The sequence below is a fragment of the Cygnus atratus genome, chromosome 7 (assembly GCF_013377495.2).
Source record: "Cygnus atratus isolate AKBS03 ecotype Queensland, Australia chromosome 7, CAtr_DNAZoo_HiC_assembly, whole genome shotgun sequence".
Classification (NCBI taxonomy): Eukaryota; Metazoa; Chordata; class Aves; order Anseriformes; family Anatidae; genus Cygnus; species Cygnus atratus.
The window spans coordinates 20011390-20032495 of record NC_066368.1 but is presented as its reverse complement, the minus strand read 5'-3'; the positions used below and the strand labels follow the sequence as shown (position 1 = coordinate 20032495).

General features: G+C 46.2%; 1 protein-coding gene across 2 annotated transcripts; it reads left to right on the top strand.

The window, feature by feature from the left end:
• Positions 1-2813: 2813 nt before the first annotated feature.
• Positions 2814-20406, top strand: LOC118244411 (broad substrate specificity ATP-binding cassette transporter ABCG2-like). Of its 2 annotated transcripts, none has more exons than XM_035539382.2 (16): positions 2814-3047; positions 5621-5907; positions 6500-6559; positions 7840-7954; positions 9606-9758; positions 10525-10682; positions 11788-11939; positions 12861-12977; positions 14381-14646; positions 15171-15253; positions 15582-15671; positions 16997-17121; positions 17476-17630; positions 18050-18139; positions 18841-18953; positions 19473-20406. In XM_035539382.2, the coding sequence occupies exons 2-16, from the start codon at positions 5624-5626 to the stop codon at positions 19618-19620; spliced, it is 2109 nt and encodes a 702-aa protein (XP_035395275.1). In that variant the 5' UTR covers positions 2814-3047; positions 5621-5623; the 3' UTR covers positions 19621-20406. The 2 variants fall into 2 exon arrangements, with proteins under 2 accessions (XP_035395275.1, XP_050567884.1); XM_050711927.1 differs by having other exon boundaries at positions 2823-3047; positions 5621-6250.
• Positions 20407-21106: the final 700 nt, after the last annotated feature.

Sequence of the window (21106 nt, the reverse complement as noted above, 5' to 3'; positions counted from 1 at the left end):
TATGAAATTCAGCATTAGGTGGGATTAAAACAACCTGGATCCTCGGGGCAATGAAGGCAGCAGCCCAAGGAAAGCAATGGAGAAACAGACCTGAAAAATTTCTGTCTGGCAATTCTGCTAGACAAAGCCATGTCTGAGTTAATTAAGGGGTGGCACGTCCCAGGCCCAAGTGTAAAGCTGGACTAGAGGGAACCTCCACCACCCCCTTCAATTAGATGTTTTTGCAAACCTGTACCGCAAGCTGCAGGAAGGAGGAACGAAGAGGCCAGGACCTTCAGCAGAGAGATGAACTCATAGTACTCAGTAACTTCTCCACTCTGTGTGCTGGGGCACATGCAGGACATGTCTAGTGTGACCAGATCCAGTAAGAAAGGAGCAATGTTCAAATTAGCCTCAAATGAGAATAATTCTTTTCAGCAGGCCTCCTCTAAGCCTGACTTTCTGCCAGGTTCCCTTCCCCATGCCCAGGATCAGAGTCTCTCCTCCTCTGCAACCTTGTAGTAACAGACAGGTCAGAAGCTCATGGCAACATCATCTAAGAAGCAAGAATGTAGACCCCAAACGTGTGCTAAAACCTGCATGGGATTTGGCGCATGGCCCAGGCTGGTCTTGCCTTGCTACCATAGTGTATCAAGGCCAAGCTTGTAGCTGAATTTGTTTCACATCTCTCAGTAAAAGCAACAAGGCTTTATAGCTTGGTGCTTGCTAGAAATTTATGCTGGGTTAATAATGCCTTTGTCGTCTTTCTTTGAAGACCACATTATTTAATCAGAAGCAAAGACTGACAATTTGCAAGGCAAATCCCCCTCTCTGTGCATGAGCATCAGAAAGCACCAACCTACAAGTGGTTTGGTGAGAGAAAAATACAGTGTTTGACGTGAGGATCTCCTGGCTTGCTATGAGTATTTGTCTCAAGCCGCAGCTCTGGCCACTGGTTTCTGCTCCTGTGTGGACAGAAATCTGCCTCAGCAGCATTATGATTCAGATCAACTGGATCAGTAAAATGACACAGCAGAAAAACTCTCCCTTCCCTCTTGTTTCTTTCCTGTTGCTAGCTTAATTGCAGCCAGACCCAATTCCTGTGGTACGGTCAGATGTAAGAGGGCAGCTGAGGCACAGCCTGTGTGTGCACCCAGCAAGGGAGAGCGTTTGTCCTCCCCCAGGCTGCCTAGCTGGAGAGGGAGATGAAAAAGTCTGAGGATCAAAAGGCCCTTGAAGAAGCCCAGAAGACTGTTGCTTTAGGAATGGGCTAGAGGAAAGCCAGAGTCTCCAGCCAGATGCTTTAGTTGGCAGATCTGGTTCCTCCCCATATCTCAGTTCTCCATTTCTACGCCATTGGGATGTGCTTAGGTACAGGGGGCAGAGAAGTGTTTTTTTTTTTTTTTTTTTTTTTTCCCCACGAAGTGAAGGGAAGCAGCACCTCTGCTTGAGGAGCAGCCAAGCAACTGAAACCGTCTGTCAAGAGGAACCCGAACCTCTAGTTGTGCTGCTTTAGAGAGCGCTTCTCCTGCACCACTGTGCAGGCACCGTGCGGAGCAGCAAATTTGTGGCTCAGAAGAACACTTCTGCTCCCAAGCACACCAGTTTCTTTTCTCACTGTCCCAGGCATGCGATGAGAGGGCTGTCACCGCAGCACAACGAGGGCAAGGGAGCGTTTGATTGAAATACCCTTGGACACAGATATGCATGCTTGGTGAAGCACTAGGACAAAAGTCTTCAGTGCAGGCAGATTTCCCTCGAAGGGGGAAGTTAAAGTGCAAACTAAACATGAACTTGAGCTGCTTCTGCCCCACAGAGTGACTGCAAGTAACATCCTTATTCAGCAAGCCTGAATCTTGAGTGTATCTATGGCAAAACTTACCCTCTTGACAGATCTCTGAACCTCTTTCAGAACCCCCCAGTCCCCCCTGCTCTTGACTCCTGTCAGCCCTGTAGAGCAGTGCAGCTGCACGGGATGGGAGTATCTGTTCGGCTTACTGCATCAGCATGTCTGGAGGCAGGCAGGCGTCAGGGAGGAGATAGGTGAACCTTTGGAGTTTTTATTACTGGTATTTATTGGGTAGCTAGAGGCATGCTCCTGCTTATCTGACCCTTGAACTGATATAGCAAGAGCTGTTGTTAGGGAAATGCAATTCTGTACAGAGCTGCTGTGCTGAGGGTGGTCAAACCGGAGGCAATTGATAGCGTGACTTGACAGCGCTGATATAAATTATCTTTATAAACCAAAAAAGCAGGCATTTCCTGCACTCGTAACTCCCAGGAGCCTAAGTAGAACAAGCTTATTTATAGTAAGACAATAGTGCTTGGGAACAGGAGGCTGAGGAGAAACTGTGACAGCAAACCAGCGGAAACTGATCTTCCTGCTTTCACACATTCTTGGAGCTGGGGACACACGGCAGCGTGATGGGCGATGGGTGACCCGGGAGGGCTGCTGTGACCCCCCGGGGGGTCACAGGGCCTGTGCAGGCGTGCGACCAGGTGGAATTGTCACGGCGTGGCACCCTCGAAGGGTGACACTGCCAGGACCATCCCTGGCCCCAGCTGAGGATTTCCAGGGAAATCCCCCCTGGGTGTGATGAGCCTTCCAGAGGGATGAGGGAGGGAAGGACGTAGACTGGGGGCTGCCTCCAGCCGTTCCCCCTGAGCTAGGGATGGATGTGCGTGGGCCGTGGGCCACGTACCGGCCGCAACACGGCGTTTTGGCAGCTTCCAACCCTCGGCATCCCGGCGCCGGGGGGCTCCACCGCTCCGCCCCGCACCGCACCGCCCCGCCCCGCACCGCCGGCTCCCCCCGCGCGGCCCCCGGAGCGGGGGGCGGCCCGGCCCGGCGGCACCGCCCCGGGACGGGACGGGACGGGACGGGACGGGACGCGGGGCTTCTCCGCTGCCTTTGCCCGGGTCCCGGCGGGGGTTGCGTGACAGCGCCGGGCACTCCCCGCCGCCGCTTTATATAACCCGCCGCCCGCACCCGGTTATAAAACGCCGCCGAGGCAGCGCCGCAGCCAGAGCCGCGTGTCCGCCGCCCGGAGCGCCGCGGCGGCCCGGAGGTAACGGGCAGGGACCGGGAGCGGGACCGGGAGCGAGACCGGGACCGGGAGCGGGACCGGGACCGGGAGCGGGACCGGGAGCGAGACCGGGAGCGGGAGCGGGAGCGGGACCGGGACCGGGACCGGGAGCGGGACCGGGACCGGGACCGGGAGCGGGGCTCGGACCGGGACCGGGAGCGGGACCAGGACTGGGAGGGTGGCTCCCTGCGGGCGGCGCTGTCCCCGAGCGCTTTGGGGTGCGGTGCTGGTACCGGTGCCGGTACCGGGGTCGGGGGGTGGCTGCCCGCGGGGTGCTGCTGCCCGCGCCCACCTGTAGCCTCTGCCGGGCCGGCTGCATCCTTCTGTCGTCCTCGCTCGTGCCCGCAGGGCGCTGGCAAGGTGGAGCGGTGCTTATCGGTAACTTTGCAAAAACACGTATAAAAGGGCTCGTGGGGTTGTAAAGGGAGAAACCTGGCTATCCGAAGCACACGTGAGGTTTACAAACAGTCGAATGTTCAAAAGTCTAACCGGGTCTTTGCCCTTAGTGTCGTGGTCGTCCTTTTTTTTTTTTTTTTTTTTTTTTTTTTTTTTTTTTTTCTCCTTCTTTTCCCCCGAATGTGTTGTGCAACCTTTATATATGAGCCTTCTCTTGCTGAGGTAAGCTGCAGATCCTTTCTTGCTTCCCACAGGCAAGGCTTTCCCAGGGGTCACCAGCCACAGGATGCGTCCAAGTTAAACAACCCTTCATTTTCTCCCCCCTGCCACTCTTCCTTTACTTATAAAGAAATAAAAACTACTGTGATTTCTTCAGCTTTCACAGAATGGTTGGCATTGGAAGGGACCTCTGGAGGTCATCTGGTCCAACCCTCCTGCTCAGGCAGGGCCACCAAAAGCTGGTTGCCCAGGACCGTGTCCAAGCGACTTTAAGTGATAGGAAAGGGTAGATTCTGTTTTCTGTTTGTTTTTGTATTTTTTTTTCTTTTTTTTTTTTTGGGGGGGGGGGGTTTGTCTTTGTTTTTTAACCCGGCTCTTGGAGCTCCTGTTTCTTAAGAGTGAGACCATCTTGCTTCCGGAGATATCTCTTGCTTCTGCAGTGATCAGTCCTACTGGTTATCACCGTCTCAGTCCTCGAGAGAAAGAAGTGTAATCGGTGGGAAAAGGGTGGTTTGTGGGTGCAGATGGCAGGAAAAAGGTCACTTGTGGAATACATCTGCCTTCCCACAAAACTCAACTAATCAGCAGCAGATGTCTTTGTGCACAGTTCTTTCTTCTTGTTCTTCATTATCCTGGTGAGGGCCTTGGCTCTCCGCACAATCACAGTAACTTTTTAAGCTTTCCAACAAACACCTTCGTGCCAGCAGCTAAAAGGGAAGTAAATGATTAGACTAGTTTGTGTTAGTCTAACCTGTTCCCTTCAGTTTCTGGAAAGGGCACGTAGTGTTTCCCATCTTCCTTGCTGTGATTGCGTGGAAAGGAGACGAGAAGGTTTTTGGCTGCGAGGTCACCTGGATAAAAGGCAGGGTGCAGGCTAAGCCCAGCCCTTGCCCAGGCTGCAGAACGTGGGGACCGCAAGGTTTTGTGTTCTTCTCATGCAATGTCAAGGGAAGAAGTTTAAACTTTTATTTTTTCTCTTTTTTTAAATGAGTGAAGGTGTTCAAACTTGGTCTCAGTCATTTACAGCAACAGAAAGTGAAGCATCCCTTGACAAAATAGCTCTGTTGCTATGACTACTGAGTGAAGCAGTATGAATGGTTATGGCAGTATTGATACTTTCCCTGCTGTGTAGGTGCTGCTGCATGGGCAGGGAGAACAGCTCTTTCCCTTTGCTGGTCTCATGCCCTTCCTTCCAGGTGCTCCCATCCTGCACTACGGAAGCAGCTTATCCGCTTGAATCGGGATGGTTTATAACTTTCCCTGTGATTTCAAACAGATACCATATTTAATCTTCCTTAATATACCCATTTGTACCCTTCTTTTCTTTACTGTGGGACGTCCCAGATCTCTTCCTGTGGAAGAAGGAAATACCTGCAGACTAATCCAAACTTCTCTTCCTCCTTGTATCTGTGAAGCATCTTGATACTGGCATGACTGAAACATGCTAAGTGATATGTGTAACTGCATTTTAATCAAATCGGTATCATTGAAACAAACTTGTGCCAGCAAATAAGGTTTTCTCTGCTGGCTTTGTAGGGGTATGAAGCGGATTAATTGTGTTCTACCTGATGGAGGGGAGCTTCAGTCTCTTTAGCTTAAGCATAGCAGCTTGCATCTGTAGCCCCCACTGTGTCAAGCAAGGCATTGACCATCACAAACAGGCTTGGTTTTTACCTCATCGGATGTTCTTTGAACTAGTGTCACTTCTCCAAGAACATCCATGTCTTGTTCCTAAAGGCTGTGTGCATTGTTCTAAGTGTTTCCATGCCTTTGGGGAGTACTGGATGTCTTCCAGTGCGGACGTCCATCCTTTTGGAAACTTGGCACTTGTATGAATTGGAGTGGTGTGCATGAACGTGCCTTTTCAGGACACCTTCTGCAGGCCTCTTTGCTCACGTCTTCTTGTGTTTTTCTTCGTGTTTTTGTGTTCTTTGTCTCAGTGGATGGGAACTGCCCAAAACAACAGCAGCCCTAAAAATCTTCATGCAGTGGAGTTTGACCTGTGTAACAAGGACACAATGGCAGACACATTTGATCACAGCATCATTTCTGTTGGAGAAGAGGAAGGAGCGGGCAATTTCCAACGTTCTCTTCCAACACGGGAGTCCCTCCGATCCCCTCGGGGCTCTGTTGTGAGTTTCCATAACATCCAGTACTCCGTTAAGCAGTCCAGTGGATTCCTGTGTAGACGGAAGACTGTGGAAAAGAAGATCCTTCAAAATGTTTAGTAAGTTCCTAACTAAAATACCGGAGGGTAGGAATTCATCTGCTGCTGTGAATCAGAGACCTGAGTGTCACCTTCCAGATCCAGCTGTACTGTTGTACAGAGAAATGACAACCCTCCTGCCAGTCTGCCGTTCATGTGAGCACTTGCTAATTTGCCTTAGGCATAAAAATTGGGATATAACTGGAGCAGTTTCAGTTACTGATCTAGGCAAATTAGGACCAAACTTGTGCGAACTCTTCTGCCAGAAGATCTGAGGGTTCCCTTAACTATGGTCTGAGATGTGCTGGGAGGAAATAAGTAACAGAGGGCAATTGTTTCTTCTTTTCCAGACCCAGCTCAGCTGGTAAGATAAATAATTTGCCTTTTGTAGGTTGCTCTTTCTGTCCAGCTCTGGTTTTGCTTTGACTGGCAGTCTGGGACAAGAAAGGAAAATGCTTACTGATTTCAGATTTAAGAAGTTCTTAATAATCTTTAAATTTTGCTTTCAACAATCCTGAAAGGAAAACTTCAATAATTTTGTTCACATCTGACCTCTACTGTGAGCTGCATGTGAACAGTCCTCCATTTGGGAATAACTCTTTCCTTCTTTCAGTGGCATTATGAAGCCAGGCTTGAATGCTATCCTGGGGCCAACAGGGAGCGGTAAATCTTCGTGAGTACTTTCTTTTGCTCTTTAAATGGCCAGTCAGCTGCTCAAAGGGGATGTGGGACTGTTGGGGTTGGGGAAGATATGAGGGAGCCCCAGGCTCAGACTTGCATGTGCCTGGGAGAAATCTGGAGATGCAGCCAGACCTCTTGTCTCTCTGATGCTGGCTTTGCTGGAGTTCTTGCCCTGCAGTGGTGTCACACCCCTCATCTGCTCCACTTGGCAGTCCATATTACTGCTGTCACCGTTAATGGTGGCCTGAGAGAAGATACCAGGCTGAACTGGGGTGACTGGAGCTCAGGTGTAGGCTCTGTCCCAGACCTGCCCTGGGATGGGGATGAGGGCAAGGTCCCTCAGGGGCAGTAGGGAAGTCATCCCAGTGATGTTGCTGTAGCAAGACTTCCTCAGAGATGCAGGGTCAAACCCCTCTGACTGCCAAGAATAGGGTAATGTCAGTCTGTAGGATACCTGCTGGGTTTCATCACCCCAGCCTGGCTGTTGCCTGGTGGTGGGAATGCACATGCTTGAAAACTTTGGATGAAAGCACTGAGAAGTAACTTGCAGGCTATCTCCAGCCACCGCTGATGCTGTTTTCTCTCCTATATAAAAATGTTAAGAGAGTGCTATGTCATTCTTCCTTTGAGACTGTCTTGGACAGGCAGATATGGCCAGGGTTCATGCAGGTGTGTCGTTGTGGTGACCCTTGATCTTCCCCTCTAAGGAGACTGCCAGCTGATCAGGATGTTTGCAAGAGCCAGACCTCATTGGTATTTACATAGCTAGTAGACAGTCTGACCTCTAATTTGCAGTAAGGAGAATCCAGAGATATGTTAAACCAAAATGAATTTATAAAATTAATCTTGACTGTAGTCTTGTTTATACCAATTCGGATTAATTTGCTTGAGATCAAAGTAGTTTCTTCTGTGCTCCTCTGGCTGGAGAGCAGACAGCAGCTGCTTGGCAGGGCGCTTTTGTGTGTGTGTGTCTGAGACTAGCTGTTAGCATGGAGACTGAGTTAATATCTGTAGGGGGCTGATAGCTCTGAGGGTCTGTATATTGCAATACTGCTGTGGCATAGCTGGCACTTGAGAATCCTCCATCTGCATCAGGCTTTCTGTACAAAAAGCTGAAGCCCCCAGAGCAGAGGAAGCCCTTTCAGTGCCTCACGTTTGGTTTGGAGCATGCCATGAGCAGGCTGTAGCTGCAGTCCTGACTGGTGGCACTTACCCGGTCAAACATAAAAGCAGTTGTCACGGCAAAACCTAACGTCTGGTGTCTGTCTGAAGTCTGCTAGATGTGCTGGCTGCCAGAAAGGACCCGGCAGGCCTGTCTGGAGAAGTGCTTATAGATGGCATCCCACAGCCTCCAAATTTCAAGTGCATCTCAGGATATGTCGTGCAGGTGAGTAAATGCCTTCAGTGGAGGCCTGGTAGACCTTGGGAGGGAAGAGCATAGGTTTTGGTGTAAAGCCTTTGAAAAGTGTCCTCCACGAGAAGAGGTGTGTGTGGGGGAATACATTGGATGGAGCTCACCACTACATGAATGAGATAGCATGGTCTTCCCCAGTGAGTGAGTAGGTCTGCTGTGGGAAGAGGAACAGCTTCTCAAGAAAAAAGGCAGGGCTCTGTTGCATAAGATGAGCATGAAGCAAAGATGAGCAAAAGCATGAAAGCATTAAGTAAGGTAATGTTCAATGATCCCTACAGAGTCTAATTTGATAATTCAGGTGTTACAGTGTTGTCCTGTGATACTGAAGACAGAGGAGCAAACTGTTTACTCCAGCCAAGTAAAGCATGGAGGTGTTTGGCTTCCCAAAGCTGCATGGGTGCCCAAGACACCGGGCTACTGTGGCTTGCTTTTGTTTGTGTTTTTTTCTTTCTTTTTTGTCTCTCTCCTGAAGTTCCAGCAAGGGTTCTAAAAATAAAAATTAAATTAAATTTAAAACAGGGGTTGGTTGGTGGGAACCTCTCAACACCCAAAATCTCCTGTTGTAAAACTCAGAGGCAGTTCTAGTCAGCAGAAGTACCTTCAAGCTGTCCAACAATAATTCTAGGAAGTAAGTAGATCTTTGCTGTTCTTCCTCTGATTCTGGCTGGCTGGGACAGAGCTTCGTTCCACTCAGACAGGAAAAGCTGGCTGAATCTGCGGAAGTGGGTGGAGGCCTGGACCAATAATAGACCCTCAAAGCCCTGGGGGAGCTGAGGAGAAGGGGATTCTTGGCAGTTATATGAGCCTCTACATCTGGAATCCATCCAGGCTTCTGTCTGCAGGCAGATAGAAAATATGCAGCCTTTCTGAAAGCTGACAGCTGGGGGGCTTTTGAGAGGATACATGTGACAAGACTTGTGATAAATCTTGATGCTGTAGGTTAAAGATCCCCAAATCCTCATAAATGGCCAGGAAGTTTCTTGTAAGTGTTCCCAGTTTGAGACATCTGTTTCTCCAATGTCAAAAGCAAACAAATGAAACCTTGAAATGATTGGCAACTGGGCAAGACATTAAATGGTTGCTCTCCCCTCCCACCCCTGTGCACTACTCCCTATATTGATAAAAATGACCCAAAGAGTCATAACAAACTGAAGGCCTAAATGCATACATATTTAACATATTATCTGTTCTATGCAGATGGGTGTGTAAACCTGCTGAGTCATGTGTTATCCCTATAAAACTGCTAATGGTCTCTGCACTCATATCTTGCAAATGCTGAGCACTAGCAGCAGAAACAGCTACCTGCTCTACCTCACTACAGCTTGTAAGGAAAGTGCACTTCCATAACAAAGTGGTACCATCTGCACTTACACTCCTGAGCCTGAAAGCAGGCTGAGGTGATGCTGGGCACAAGCTGGGAGCCTGCAGAGCTGCGTTCTCCCTTTGACTTTACTGAGTGATCTTGAATTTTGTATTCTGTATGCTTTGAAGCAGTTGTCACTCAGTCCAGTTTTCCCTGTGATCCACAAACAGCTTATGCAGTAACTGCCACCACAGGGACTCCAGTGCCCAGTCAGGTAGCTGAGGGTGAGGCTTTTCAGCTGTCAATTTGTGCTGCTTTCAGGATGATGTTGTCATGGGCACCATGACAGTGAGGGAGAACCTGCACTTCTCTGCTGCCCTGCGACTCCCCAGCTCCATCAGCTTTCAGGAGAAGGAAGAGCGAGTCACGCAGATAATCGGCGAGCTGGGATTAAGCAAGGTGGCTGATTCTAAGGTGAGCAGTGAGAATACCCATCTTAGAAATCCTACTGCCTCTGGAAACTAAACTACTTGACTCTGGGCAGTATGGAGTATGTAGCGCAGCTACACTAAGCTAAGCAGGAACCTGACAAGATCATAATACACGCAGGAAATCACTCCAGCTCAGGAGGTAGCTTGGAAAGAGGTATGTGTATTTGTTACTAAACAGGGAAGATTTTGGGCCGCATCCAGCATGTTGTATAAGCAGTGGGGAAAAAGTTGCCTAGTCATAGCACCTTGGAACGCTGCGTGGTGGCTTCCTGGCTTTGTGGGACAAGACAAGGGAATTGTTTTTACAATTGCTGAACGCTGTGGGGGTGGGAAGCTGGGCTGTGATGGAGAAGTTTTGTGCAGAGCTTACTCCTCCCAGCTGCATTTTTACTCTTATTTTACCTTTATGTTACTTACCCCCACTTACTTGGGTAGCAGGTGAGCTACCCATGAAAGTCATCCCCAATTACCAAAGCTGCCTCTGGCTGCTTTGGCCTTGTCATGGCTCTTGTCAGTGTCATCTTTGTTTCCCGATGCCAAAGGTGTCTGGCACTACTAAAAAATCAGACTGTCTGCTCACTGCTACACGGTCCTCCACAGTGCCCTTTGAGTCAGACCCATCATCTGCTGCTGGCTCTAAGAGCTCACTGAAGGGACACTGAAAATGAAAAGGTCTGCTTTTCATGGGTTTGGTGAGCCCTGAACTCCAGAGCAAATAGTTGCAAACGCCTGACTTCTTCTGCTTGTAGGTAGGAACTGAATTGATCCGGGGAGTGTCTGGAGGGGAGCGGAAGAGAACCAACATTGGGATGGAGCTCATCACAGAGCCGCCAGTTCTTTTTCTGGACGAGCCAACGACCGGCCTTGATGCCAGCACAGCCAATGCTGTTCTCATCCTCCTGAAGAAGTAAGAGTCAATTCTTCATGGCTCTGCTGAAATTTCTTTGCTAGCTCATTATTTAAAAAAGGAATGTTGCTATGACTTAGTAGCTACAATGTTTGTGTTTTTTTTTCTTAAAGCTAGACTAGCAGACTCAGAAGTGGTTGTAAACTCTTTATCTGGGTCTTGTCCAAAGCTTTTTGAAGTTGATGGGAATCTTTCCACAGCAAGCGTTGGACTGGAGCCCAAAAAGCAGTTGTAGCTTGGACAGCTTCCCTTTGCCACAGAGCGGGGTAGACTGTGAGGTCAAGCCTTATAATCACAATTTATTGGCCTTCCAGCTGAGCCTATTACAAAAGCTTTTCCTCTGTTATGACAATGGCCTGTAACTCAGATCCAACTTCACCTGCATTTTTGCCCTCAGTGTTCCCCGTTACCTGCTTTAGAGATGAACTATCTTCTGCTGCAAAGAGGTCCAAATGAGGCTCATGTAATGAGAATGAGTTCTAACACTCCTCCTGTGTTTGCGGCATGTTGTCTGACTTTGTCCATGGGTACCTCTTACTCTGCTGTTCGTGGATAGAGGGTCTTAATCAGGGGGGATACTTGTTGGGCATCAGTGACAAAGCACTTGAAAAAGCATCTGACAAACCTGAAGAAAAACTAGTTTTGACTTCTGTAAAGAGTAAGTCCTCAGCAGAAGAGCTAGGAGAAATCTCAGCTGGCCAGACTTCAGCAGCCTGCTGTGTAAAGCCTGGCTATGCCACTGAGTGCAATGGGACCTTTCCTGTTAGTCATGTTGAAGCCTAGTACAGAAAACTTATAAGGAAGATTTATATACATACAGCTGTGGTTAACCTGTGTGCTTAACCTTTGCTAGCCGCAAACAACATAACATTCTGCCTACCTGGATTGCAGCAAGTCTCTTGTAATGATGGGTGCTTGAAGGTCTTGCAGGCAGCATCTGACACAGTGAGAGAGAAGAGGGAACTAGAGGTTTACTGGGTTGGGACTCTAGAAAGCTGACAAGCATTTATCTTGGATTTGGATACTTACATTTTGCTTCAGCTACTATGACCCTTCTGAATTGCAAAGTGTGGTGTATTTGAGAGAAGTTTTGTTTCTATTTCAGGCTCTCCAGAAGAGGCCGAACCATCATATTTTCCATCCATCAGCCCCGCTATTCCATATTCAAGCTGTTTGACAGCCTGACGTTACTAGCCTTGGGGAAGGTGCTGTACCATGGTCCTGCAAACCAGGCCCTGGACTATTTTAGTTCTATTGGTAAGCTTTCTGTGCCAAGAGTAACAGTAACCAGCTACCAAGTTTAAACTGTCAGTAGGTTTTTACCCTTGCTCTTGATAAAACTCTCATGCTATTTTATCACTACAATACTAGAGGCTGTACACAGACAATCTGAACAGTGTTAGGATAGAATTAGAAAAAAATGAAATAATAAAAAGAAAAATTTCCAGATAGAATAGAGCATGGGTGTCTCCTGCCTTTGTTTTGACTTGTACCAGGCCAAAGAAACAGAATTGCTTGGACATTTAGAAGCATGATGCACAACAGACAAGATGATGCTTCTAGTTCTGCCAAGCCTAGACGGCAGACCTGGTCAGTTTTGAACCACAGCCTCCAGATTGGCAGCAATCTGTGGAGGCTGATCCAAGAATCTGCTCTAGTCTGAACGCAGGTGGGTGACTGAATGGAAAAAATCATGGTGTGTCTTAAGTTGGATTAATAATTGCAGTGTTGGTTGGCTGCCCCCCCATGGATAAGGAGGATGGGGGTTTCTGACTATAATGGACAGAGAACATGGAGTGAATTCCCAGTCTAGATGCAGTCATGGACATTGGATTGCAAGCTTTGATTGCAAGCTTTTTTCACTTGGAAGAAGGCAAGACTTGTCCATGCTGAGCTCTGTAGAAAGAAGCAAGCTGCAGATTTCTCCTTATCTGAAATCAGCGAGGAATAAGCAGCTCTGAAACTCTGTATAGATACCTCAGTTTCACCATCTCCCAAATCCTGTCCGTTCTACTGTTGTAAACTAATGTTCATGAAAAGCAGTGAAGCAGTGGGTTTCTCTCATAGCAGGGTTGTAGAATAGTGATATAGTATTAAACCTGACTTTTCAAGCTGTGCTCTGTGTAGTACAAACATGTTGTCATATGGAGTTTGTTTATTTATTTATTTATTTTTAAGGATATGAATGTGAACCCTTTAACAACCCAGCTGACTTTTTCCTCGATATCATAAATGGTGATTCAACTGCTGTGGCAGCAAACAAGGAAGTTCATGAACCCGTGGACACAGGAAAAGGTAAATTGTCAAGGAGAAACCCACCTGGGTTAAATGTAGTTATGGCAACCTTTTATTCTCTGGGTTTTCTCCAGTCTAAAGACACTTTACTATCTTTTTATTTTTCCTACTAATAGATATACTTTGCTTTGGGCTTGTTTAAAGATCTCAGAAGACTTAAAAGGGATTTTTTTTCTTCCTTCAGTAATATAGGAGGACAGTGATAGATATTAGTTGTCTGCAAAATGTAGGAAAGACAGAAAAACTAGAATTGCTTAGTCTCAAGAAATAGCTGAGAAAAGAAGACAAGCTTTCAGTCATGTAAGGGGCTGCCATATAGAAGAAGGCAGATAGGCCTAGGAGTAATGGATTTATGTGGCATCAAGAAAGATTAGATAGAACTACATGTGAAAACAAATTCTCTAACAATATTGTGAGTGAAATGTTGGAAAAGATTTGTCTGGGGATGCTTTAGCATGACTATGACTGAAGGATTTTAAAGGAACAGTATTCATAATGGTGTCTTTACGGAAATGGATCACTGCAAATCATTGATTTCCCCAAAATCTCATGAAAGTTTTCTAATGGCTTATTCTAAGACTGTGGCCATGTTTATGTGTCCTGGTTTCAGGTAGGACAGAGTTAATTTTCCTCCTAGTAGCTGGCAGGGTGCTATGTTTTGGATTATGATGAGAAGAGCGCTGATAACATGCTGATGTTTTAATTGTTGTAGAGCAGTGCTTACACCAAGCCAAGGACTTTTCAGCTTCTCGCTCTGTCCTGCTAGCGAGCAGGCTAGGGATGCAGCAGGAGCTGGGAGGGGACAGACCCAGGACAGCTGACCCAAACTGGCCAAAGGGGTATTCCGTACCATCTGACGTCATGCTGAACAATATATAGGGGTGGCTAGCCGGGGTGGGGGGGGGGGGCGGCTGCTCGGGGATAGGCTGGGCATCGGTCAACGGGTGGTGAGCAATTGCATTGTGCATCACTTATTTTGTACACATTATTACTATTAATACTATTATTATTATTATTATTATTATTATTGTTATTCTTTTCCCTGTCTTAATAAACTGTCTTTATCTCAACTCACAGACTTCACTTTCCCGTTTCTCTCCCCCATCCTGGAGAGGGAGGGGGGAGGGTGAGCGAACGGCTGTGTGGTGTTTGGCTGCCAGCCGGGCTAAACCACAACATTATGCCACAAAGGCAGATGATCCAGGCTGATTAAAACTGCAGGGAAACCTTCTCAGTCAAGCTCTTCTCTTAAGATCAGAGCTAAGGCTTGAACTATGCAAATTCTCTGGCTATTCCTGATCATATCTTTGTCCAGCCTCCAGAGCAGACCCATGTTGATGGGCCATGTCTGAAGGTACGGGTTCATGGGGAATCACAAGCCATATCTTGTCTTTGCCACTTAGAGGTGAACAGTGAAAATGGAGCAGTGGAACAGAATGCGGTCAGCAGCGTGGTGGATGTGCTACACCAGAAGTACCTCAACTCCAGCCTGTACCAGAGCACAAAGGAAGCACTGGCAAAAGTGGAGCTGGGATGGGGAAGCAATCGTAAAGTATGCAAGCAGGGGCATGAGATTACCTATGCAAATGGATTCCTCACCCAGCTGTACTGGGTTTCCAAGCGTTCCCTGAAAAACCTCATCAGGAACCCGCAGGCCTCTGTTGCACAGGTTGGTAACAATTGTTAGAAGTCTCAGACTCCTGATCTCAGTCCCACAATCTGCAGTTTGTAGAGCACACTTCTGTTTTCAAAGTCAGTTATGGGAACAGAAAAGTCGTGTGCCACTACCACACAGGTTGTTGCCTTTGGAAAAAAAAAATAGCAGAAGGATTACAGCACTGAATACTGGGGAGTGGAGTAAATGCTCCATGGTTCACATGGGGAACTTCCAGGGTGATATTAATCTTGTGGCTTACTTGACATTTCAAGCTGGGATATTCTTTGAGTGTGCTTCTGCTAGCCTTTATGAGCTAAAGAAGAGCAAACGAAGGAGAAAAGGGAAAAGGATAAATCATGACAATTTGGCAGAAGTTTTTTAATTGTATGTGTTTTATGCTTACATGGACTCACACTGCATAGTTTTAGGTAGGCATGACTGTTAAACCCTGTATATACCTTAATGACCATCTAGTGATTTGTCCCTATTTGCCCATTTGAAGGACTCCATTCTCCCTTTCCTCTTTTCACTTCCAGATTGCAGTGACCGTAATTCTAGCCTTGGTTGTGGGGGCCATTTTTTTTGGTGTGAAACTGGATCAAAGCGGCATTCAGAATCGGTAAGTTGGAAAGATGCAGCTTGCTTATTTCTGTGCCGACAGACTACAGGTTTTGGCCACAAGGAAGGCTCTGGGCTCTGCTTGGACCACAAAGGAGGGTTGGGTTCACCAGCCTGAACACACTGCAGAATAAAGGGACCACAATTTCATTGGGCTTGCACACATGTCTGAAGGAAATGTGCAGGGGAAGACAAGGGAATAAACCTGGCTTTGCAGCTAGGATCTACAGTAGCACAATTAAATATTTCTGTTCTATGGACAGAGACAGAAAAGTGCTGACTTGATCTTGGCTGTTTCTTCACTTCTTGACTGCTGTTTTGCCTTCTAGGGTTGGATCCTTGTTTTTTGTCACCACAAACCAATGCTTTTCCAGTGTCTCTGCAATTGAGCTGTTCATCAGAGATAAGAAACTATTTGTGTAAGTAGAGATGCTCTTGGACTGTTTCCTGCCCTGCAGTGAGGGGGGGAAATATCTTAAAAGCTAACCAAAAATATTTCTACCTATGAGGGCTTGAGAGCTGATTTCTTCTTCCAACGTCAGAATGTAATAGTAGTGCTAAATCAGTCAGTAAAGCAAGGAGCTGAAATGCTAAGAAGTGATGGAAGGAAGGGAGAAATAAAATACTTTTACTTGCTTGCTGTATCACAGTTTACCGAGAAGTGCTTTTTCCACTTCTGGTAACAGCCTGTTCTTGAAGCCTGCATGTGAATCTTGAAGATTGTGAACCCTGCCTGCCCTCTTGCTGGCCTGGTTGAAACAGGGTTTTGCAGTGGTCCCAAAGTGGTAAGACTGGGCAAAGATGAAGGGAGAGTTCTTGGAAAAGCTTCTCAAAGGATGCTTAGAAGAAAAGTGCTGCTGGCTGGCTTGCAAGATCTCTTTAACATTCAAGTGTATCTGTCTATATACATATGTATATTAAATACATATATAAATGTGTGTATGTATATAAGTGTGCATAAAAAAGTGTATATATACATGTTGAAAATGTGGTTTGGAATAGCCTCCAGCTCATGGGACGAAAGGGCAAAAGATATGCAGTAAAGAGGAAATCAGAGATTTGTGCCTGGAAAATGAGCGTGATGTTTTTGTGAGGCACTAGCTTAGATGTGCGCACAACCACTGGCAGCTTACTCAGAACTGCTTAGTATTACCCCTAACAGCTGCTCAGGAATGAATCTATGACATTTCTTGCTAGTCTGGCCTGCTTACCAACTTAGTGGGGATTCTGGCACCTCACCACTTGAGTCTTTCCATGAGCTCCATTATGCAGCAAGGCAATCGTAATGATATTTAATTGCCCTGTGAACTGGAGGTGAGTTAATGTCCTACAGGTGTTTTCTAATTCTTGGCTATCATTCCTTCTCCCTTAGAAACAGTTGTATGAGATAGCTGTGGATAAACTATTCCTCCAGTTAATCTCATACTTTCCCCTGCTCTTGTGTTTAGGATCATTCTCTTTGAACAGACCTTTAGGAGCTTTTTTCCAATATGCTATTTAGTAGTCACATGGCTTCTCATTCATCTTCCCAGAGTACTCCCAGCATTGCTGCAGGGCCTGTGAGATAGATCAGCCCTTACTTTGGAGTGGGAAGTGGCAGCACAGAGCAAATAATCAACTTGCATATAGAGGAGTCAGTGGTAGAAAGAACAAACTGAATCAGGATAAACCAGACACACATACTGAACCTGCTTCCTAGATAACCTCTAAACCTGTACAACTTGCCTCCTTCCTGTCCTCGCAGTCATCAGTACACCAGTGGATATTACCGTGTGTCTGCCTACTTCCTGGCCTTGATGATAGGAGATCTACTGCCCATGAGAACTGCTCCAGCCATCATATTCTCATGCATCACTTACTGGATGATTGGTAATGAACTGATGCTTTCATTGAACCTGTCATCTTCCAACACATTTGATTTCTGACTTAGCCAGAGTTTAATTTGTTTATCTAAATTGAAACTGGTTGAACGCTCAGCTGATTTAAGTGCTTGGCATCATACCTTCTGAGGACTCTGGAGCAGGGGCAGAGACACCAGCAATCAGAGATGGGGACCTGCTTGTCCATGTCTTTTGGTAATGCTTTAGAGCATTCACAGTTGCTGCCAACTCCAGACTCAGCCTTTCTTCCTCCTTTTCATGTCTTGTGTGGAAGCCCAAGGGTACCTCTCTGAGGTTCGTGATGTGGCTATTAACTGGACTTTTTCCTTCTGCTTTTTGACAGGATACCAAGCTGTTGCAGGCCGATTCTTCTTCTTCATGCTGGCCCTGATACTGGTGTCCTACACTGCCACAGCCATGTCTCTGGCTATCAGTGCTGGGATGGAAGTGGTGGCTGTGGCGAATCTGCTCATCACCATTTGTTTTGTCCTGATGCTTGTAAGTACATAAGATGCACAGATGGATTTAGGAGACAGGCTGTCTACACGAATGGGTCCAGTAGCTTGTTACTCTCTGCCTGCAATTTTACTGACACTGTAGTCAGATTTACCTCTGCTAAATTGTAATCTAAGTGTCAAACCATTGCTCAAACACAGTTCTGTAGGTGTGGTGCCACCAGAGCTGTGCTAAAAGTGTGCCTCAAAAAGGTGTTTTTTTTTTAATTGTCCTTAGAAAAAAAGGACAGCATTACAAATCTAAGTGATCAACTAGATTGTTTAAAAGGAAAAAAATGAAATAAACTTTAGATTAGCTGATTTTCTTGCATTAACTTTGGCTGCCCAGTGGGGTTTGCAGGAATGGCATGGTTTGCTGTAAACTGGGTTTGTGACTCATTAGTCTCTTTTGTTCTCTTTCAGATCTTTTCAGGCCTTCTAGTAAACCTCCCTTCTGTAATGGGCTGGCTGAACTGGCTCAAGTACTTCAGCATCCCTCGATATGGCCTCACAGTAAGTAGAATGTAGCATTGGTCTCCTGTGAGTAGTGGCTACCATGCTGCATCCTGGGGAGGTTTTGTGTATAAATGCAGTTCTCTTAAAAGTCTGACTTGGTTTCTTTCCTCACATGAACATGATGAAAGAACAAACCAGCCATCCTCAAAAAGGAAGAAAAATTAATTTGTGTAAAACGTGAAAACCTGAGAGACTGAACAATTAATTTGAACCACAAAATTAGTACTGCTTAGATAGCAGCAGAGCAAACTGTTCAATGAGGTACTAATTCCTAGCCTGAGTAGTTGATCCCTCCTGCTTCATAGTGCTGGTGCTGGGGTGTCAGTATGCAGCCATATGGTTTTCTGGGGGAGGAGATTGACTCGGATAAAGGTAGATAAATGGGGACTTGTAGCTGGCAAGACAGAAACCCATGGCTAAAACACTGAAAGGTAACTCTGAAGTTACAGATTCAGACACCAAATCATCCTGCATGTAGACATTGGAGCAGTTCCTTGGGAAGTTAGTGGTTAAGAGCTTCAAAATAAGTGCTGAGAAGTAACTTTTCTGGGCCACTCAGTTCACACCTAAAATTAACGTATGATTCCAAGAGTGGTGATATATATCTCCTAATAATCATGCACCTTTGAGGCGTTTCAGCTTTAGCACCCCAAGTAACTAGCTCTTTGTAAAAATCTGCTGTCTACCTCTTTCCCTAGGCTCTTCAAGTGAATGAGTTTAGGGATCTCTACTTCTGTGGTGAGAAGAAACCAAATGTTACAGTGTCTGTGGGAGATGCAGGTAGTTGTCCTCCAGTTACTTCAGGAGAAATGTAAGTCTTTACCTCATGGCTGTGTTTGGGTCTGAATTGTAATGGCTTGCTAAAGGACAAGTCAGACTATTTCAAAACTTACTACTACCCAGAGAATAAGTATTTGTGAGAATAAGTGAACCGTTTCTAAGAATAAGAAAATATTCTCACTTATTGTGAGAATAAATGAACCGTGGAGGCCCTGCTGTGGGCCTCCAATCATTGATGCATAAAACTAAATATTTTTGTATGTATCATAGTCTGATGTGGTTATGAGGCTTGCTCATAAACTGCCAGTTATCTGTAAGAAACAATTATGATGCTATGGAATCATCTGAAAAATTATGAGAACAAAAATTCCAGATTTGTTCCTTAAGCTTTATTTTTTCATGATAAGTCACTCTATTTCTGTCATCTCTGCCTTGCAGAATTGTGGGTAGAGAAATCTTTGTAAGACAGGAAAATAAAAGTAACCAACTGAAGACTTATAGTATCTTGCACCAAATATAATATCAACTTCTGCCCCATGCTTTTCTGCAGGTGTTCTGGTGAAGCATACCTGTGCAGCCAAGGAATTGCACCTACCGACTGGGCAATGTGGGAAAACATAGTAGCTCTCTTCTGCATGACTGTTATCTTCCTCATCATTGCCTATGCCAAACTACGGTTTATGAGAAAGTTCACATAGATTCCTGCATTGCCTTGCTCAGCAACTTCTCAGGTCTTAAAACGGCAAAGCTTGTTAAAGCCTGCTGGAGGTTGCCAAAGATTTCAACTGACTTTACTGGACTTAAGATGGAAATCCTGTCCTACTGTTTCTGGACCATGATCTCCATATGATTGTATGATTTTGTTTTTTAAGAGGAAATGTATTACTGTAAGATTGCATAAGGGATCTTTTTCCTTTTTTTTTTTTTTTTTTTTTTTTTTGTAAGGGAATATATTTCTCATAATTCTTAGGTGCTTATCAAACTGTTTATTATAGAGCGTCATTCTTCCATGGTTAAATTGCACAGAAAATATACACACGGAAACATTTTCCTTTGAAAGTGTGAGCTTCTCTACCACATGGCATAAAGTAATGATGACATTTATGCATTGATATATTGCCCCTTGTTAGTGTCCGTCACACCTGAGGAGATCCAGAAACCATTCACAATGAGTTGGACATGCATTCAAGGTTGAAGCCTATACAGTGAATGAGCTCTCAGTGCCAGGCAAGAGTTATACTTCTGGTAGCTCCTCTGTGGAATATACTTGCAGAAGCAGCGTTTGCTGATGGCATCTAAACAGTGGCATAAGCCATAGAACCTAAGAGTGAGAAATATGATAACAGTTGTACTATAAAAATGAATTCTATATTACTTAAGAAGGGATTTTGTTCCCCTTTTTTAAGAAGTGAATAAAAACCTGTATGTATGGTAAACCTTTTTAGCAGGCTTCCTGTTTAGCTGTGCCAACTCTATATAGAGATGCATATATATACTATATACGACATATATACTATGCTATAGTATATACATATACTATATATATACTATGCTATACTATATATACACTATATAGTATACATATACTATATATCATACTATGCACAGAGTAAGACACATACCTACTGCTGTGGTAACTGCAGCAAAGCTTACCGCAGTCACCACGGCACAGACTGCAGCGTGCCAGCAGCTGTCTCCTTACCACACCGTCAGCAAGGAGAGCAGCTTCTAAGCTGCACGAAGACCCTTACACGGCAGTGCAGCTGCTCCGCCAAGGGAAATACTGCAGGCATGCGCTGGAGACGGCTGGGCGAGCCGGCAACCCTTGGAACGGGGCTGGTCTGTCAAAGTGCTCCTGCAGTAAATGTTTGGGTCACGGTGTCACGAGGAAGGAAATAACTACACTGACAGCACAGCTGTGTGAAGTCAAACACTTTCAACGCTGCTTCGCTGCCTCTTACAGCTCATGAAAATTAAAACCGTGACACACTTTACATCTCGGTATTCCTCTTTCTCCCGCTGCCGCTATGCGGGCTGCCCCCTCACGTCCCCGCAGCCCACCCCTGATTACGGTGCAGGGGCCTCCCCTCAGCCTGCGGGGGCAGCAGCGCCCCCGTCGGGCAGCGCCCAGCACTGCGAGAAGGCCGCGGCCCGCCCCGGCCCGCCCCGGTTCTCCAGGGCCGC

Excerpts from the sequence above, each read along its gene's own strand:
- LOC118244411 (XM_035539382.2), top strand. The coding sequence starts at position 5,624 with ATGGGAACTGCCCAAAACAACAGCAGCCCTAAAAATCTTCATGCAGTG. Across the intron at positions 6,560-7,839 it reads ACAGGGAGCGGTAAATCTTC|TCTGCTAGATGTGCTGGCTG; the intron begins GTGAGTACTTTC and ends GTCTGTCTGAAG. Across the intron at positions 11,940-12,860 it reads GGACTATTTTAGTTCTATTG|GATATGAATGTGAACCCTTT; the intron begins GTAAGCTTTCTG and ends TTTATTTTTAAG.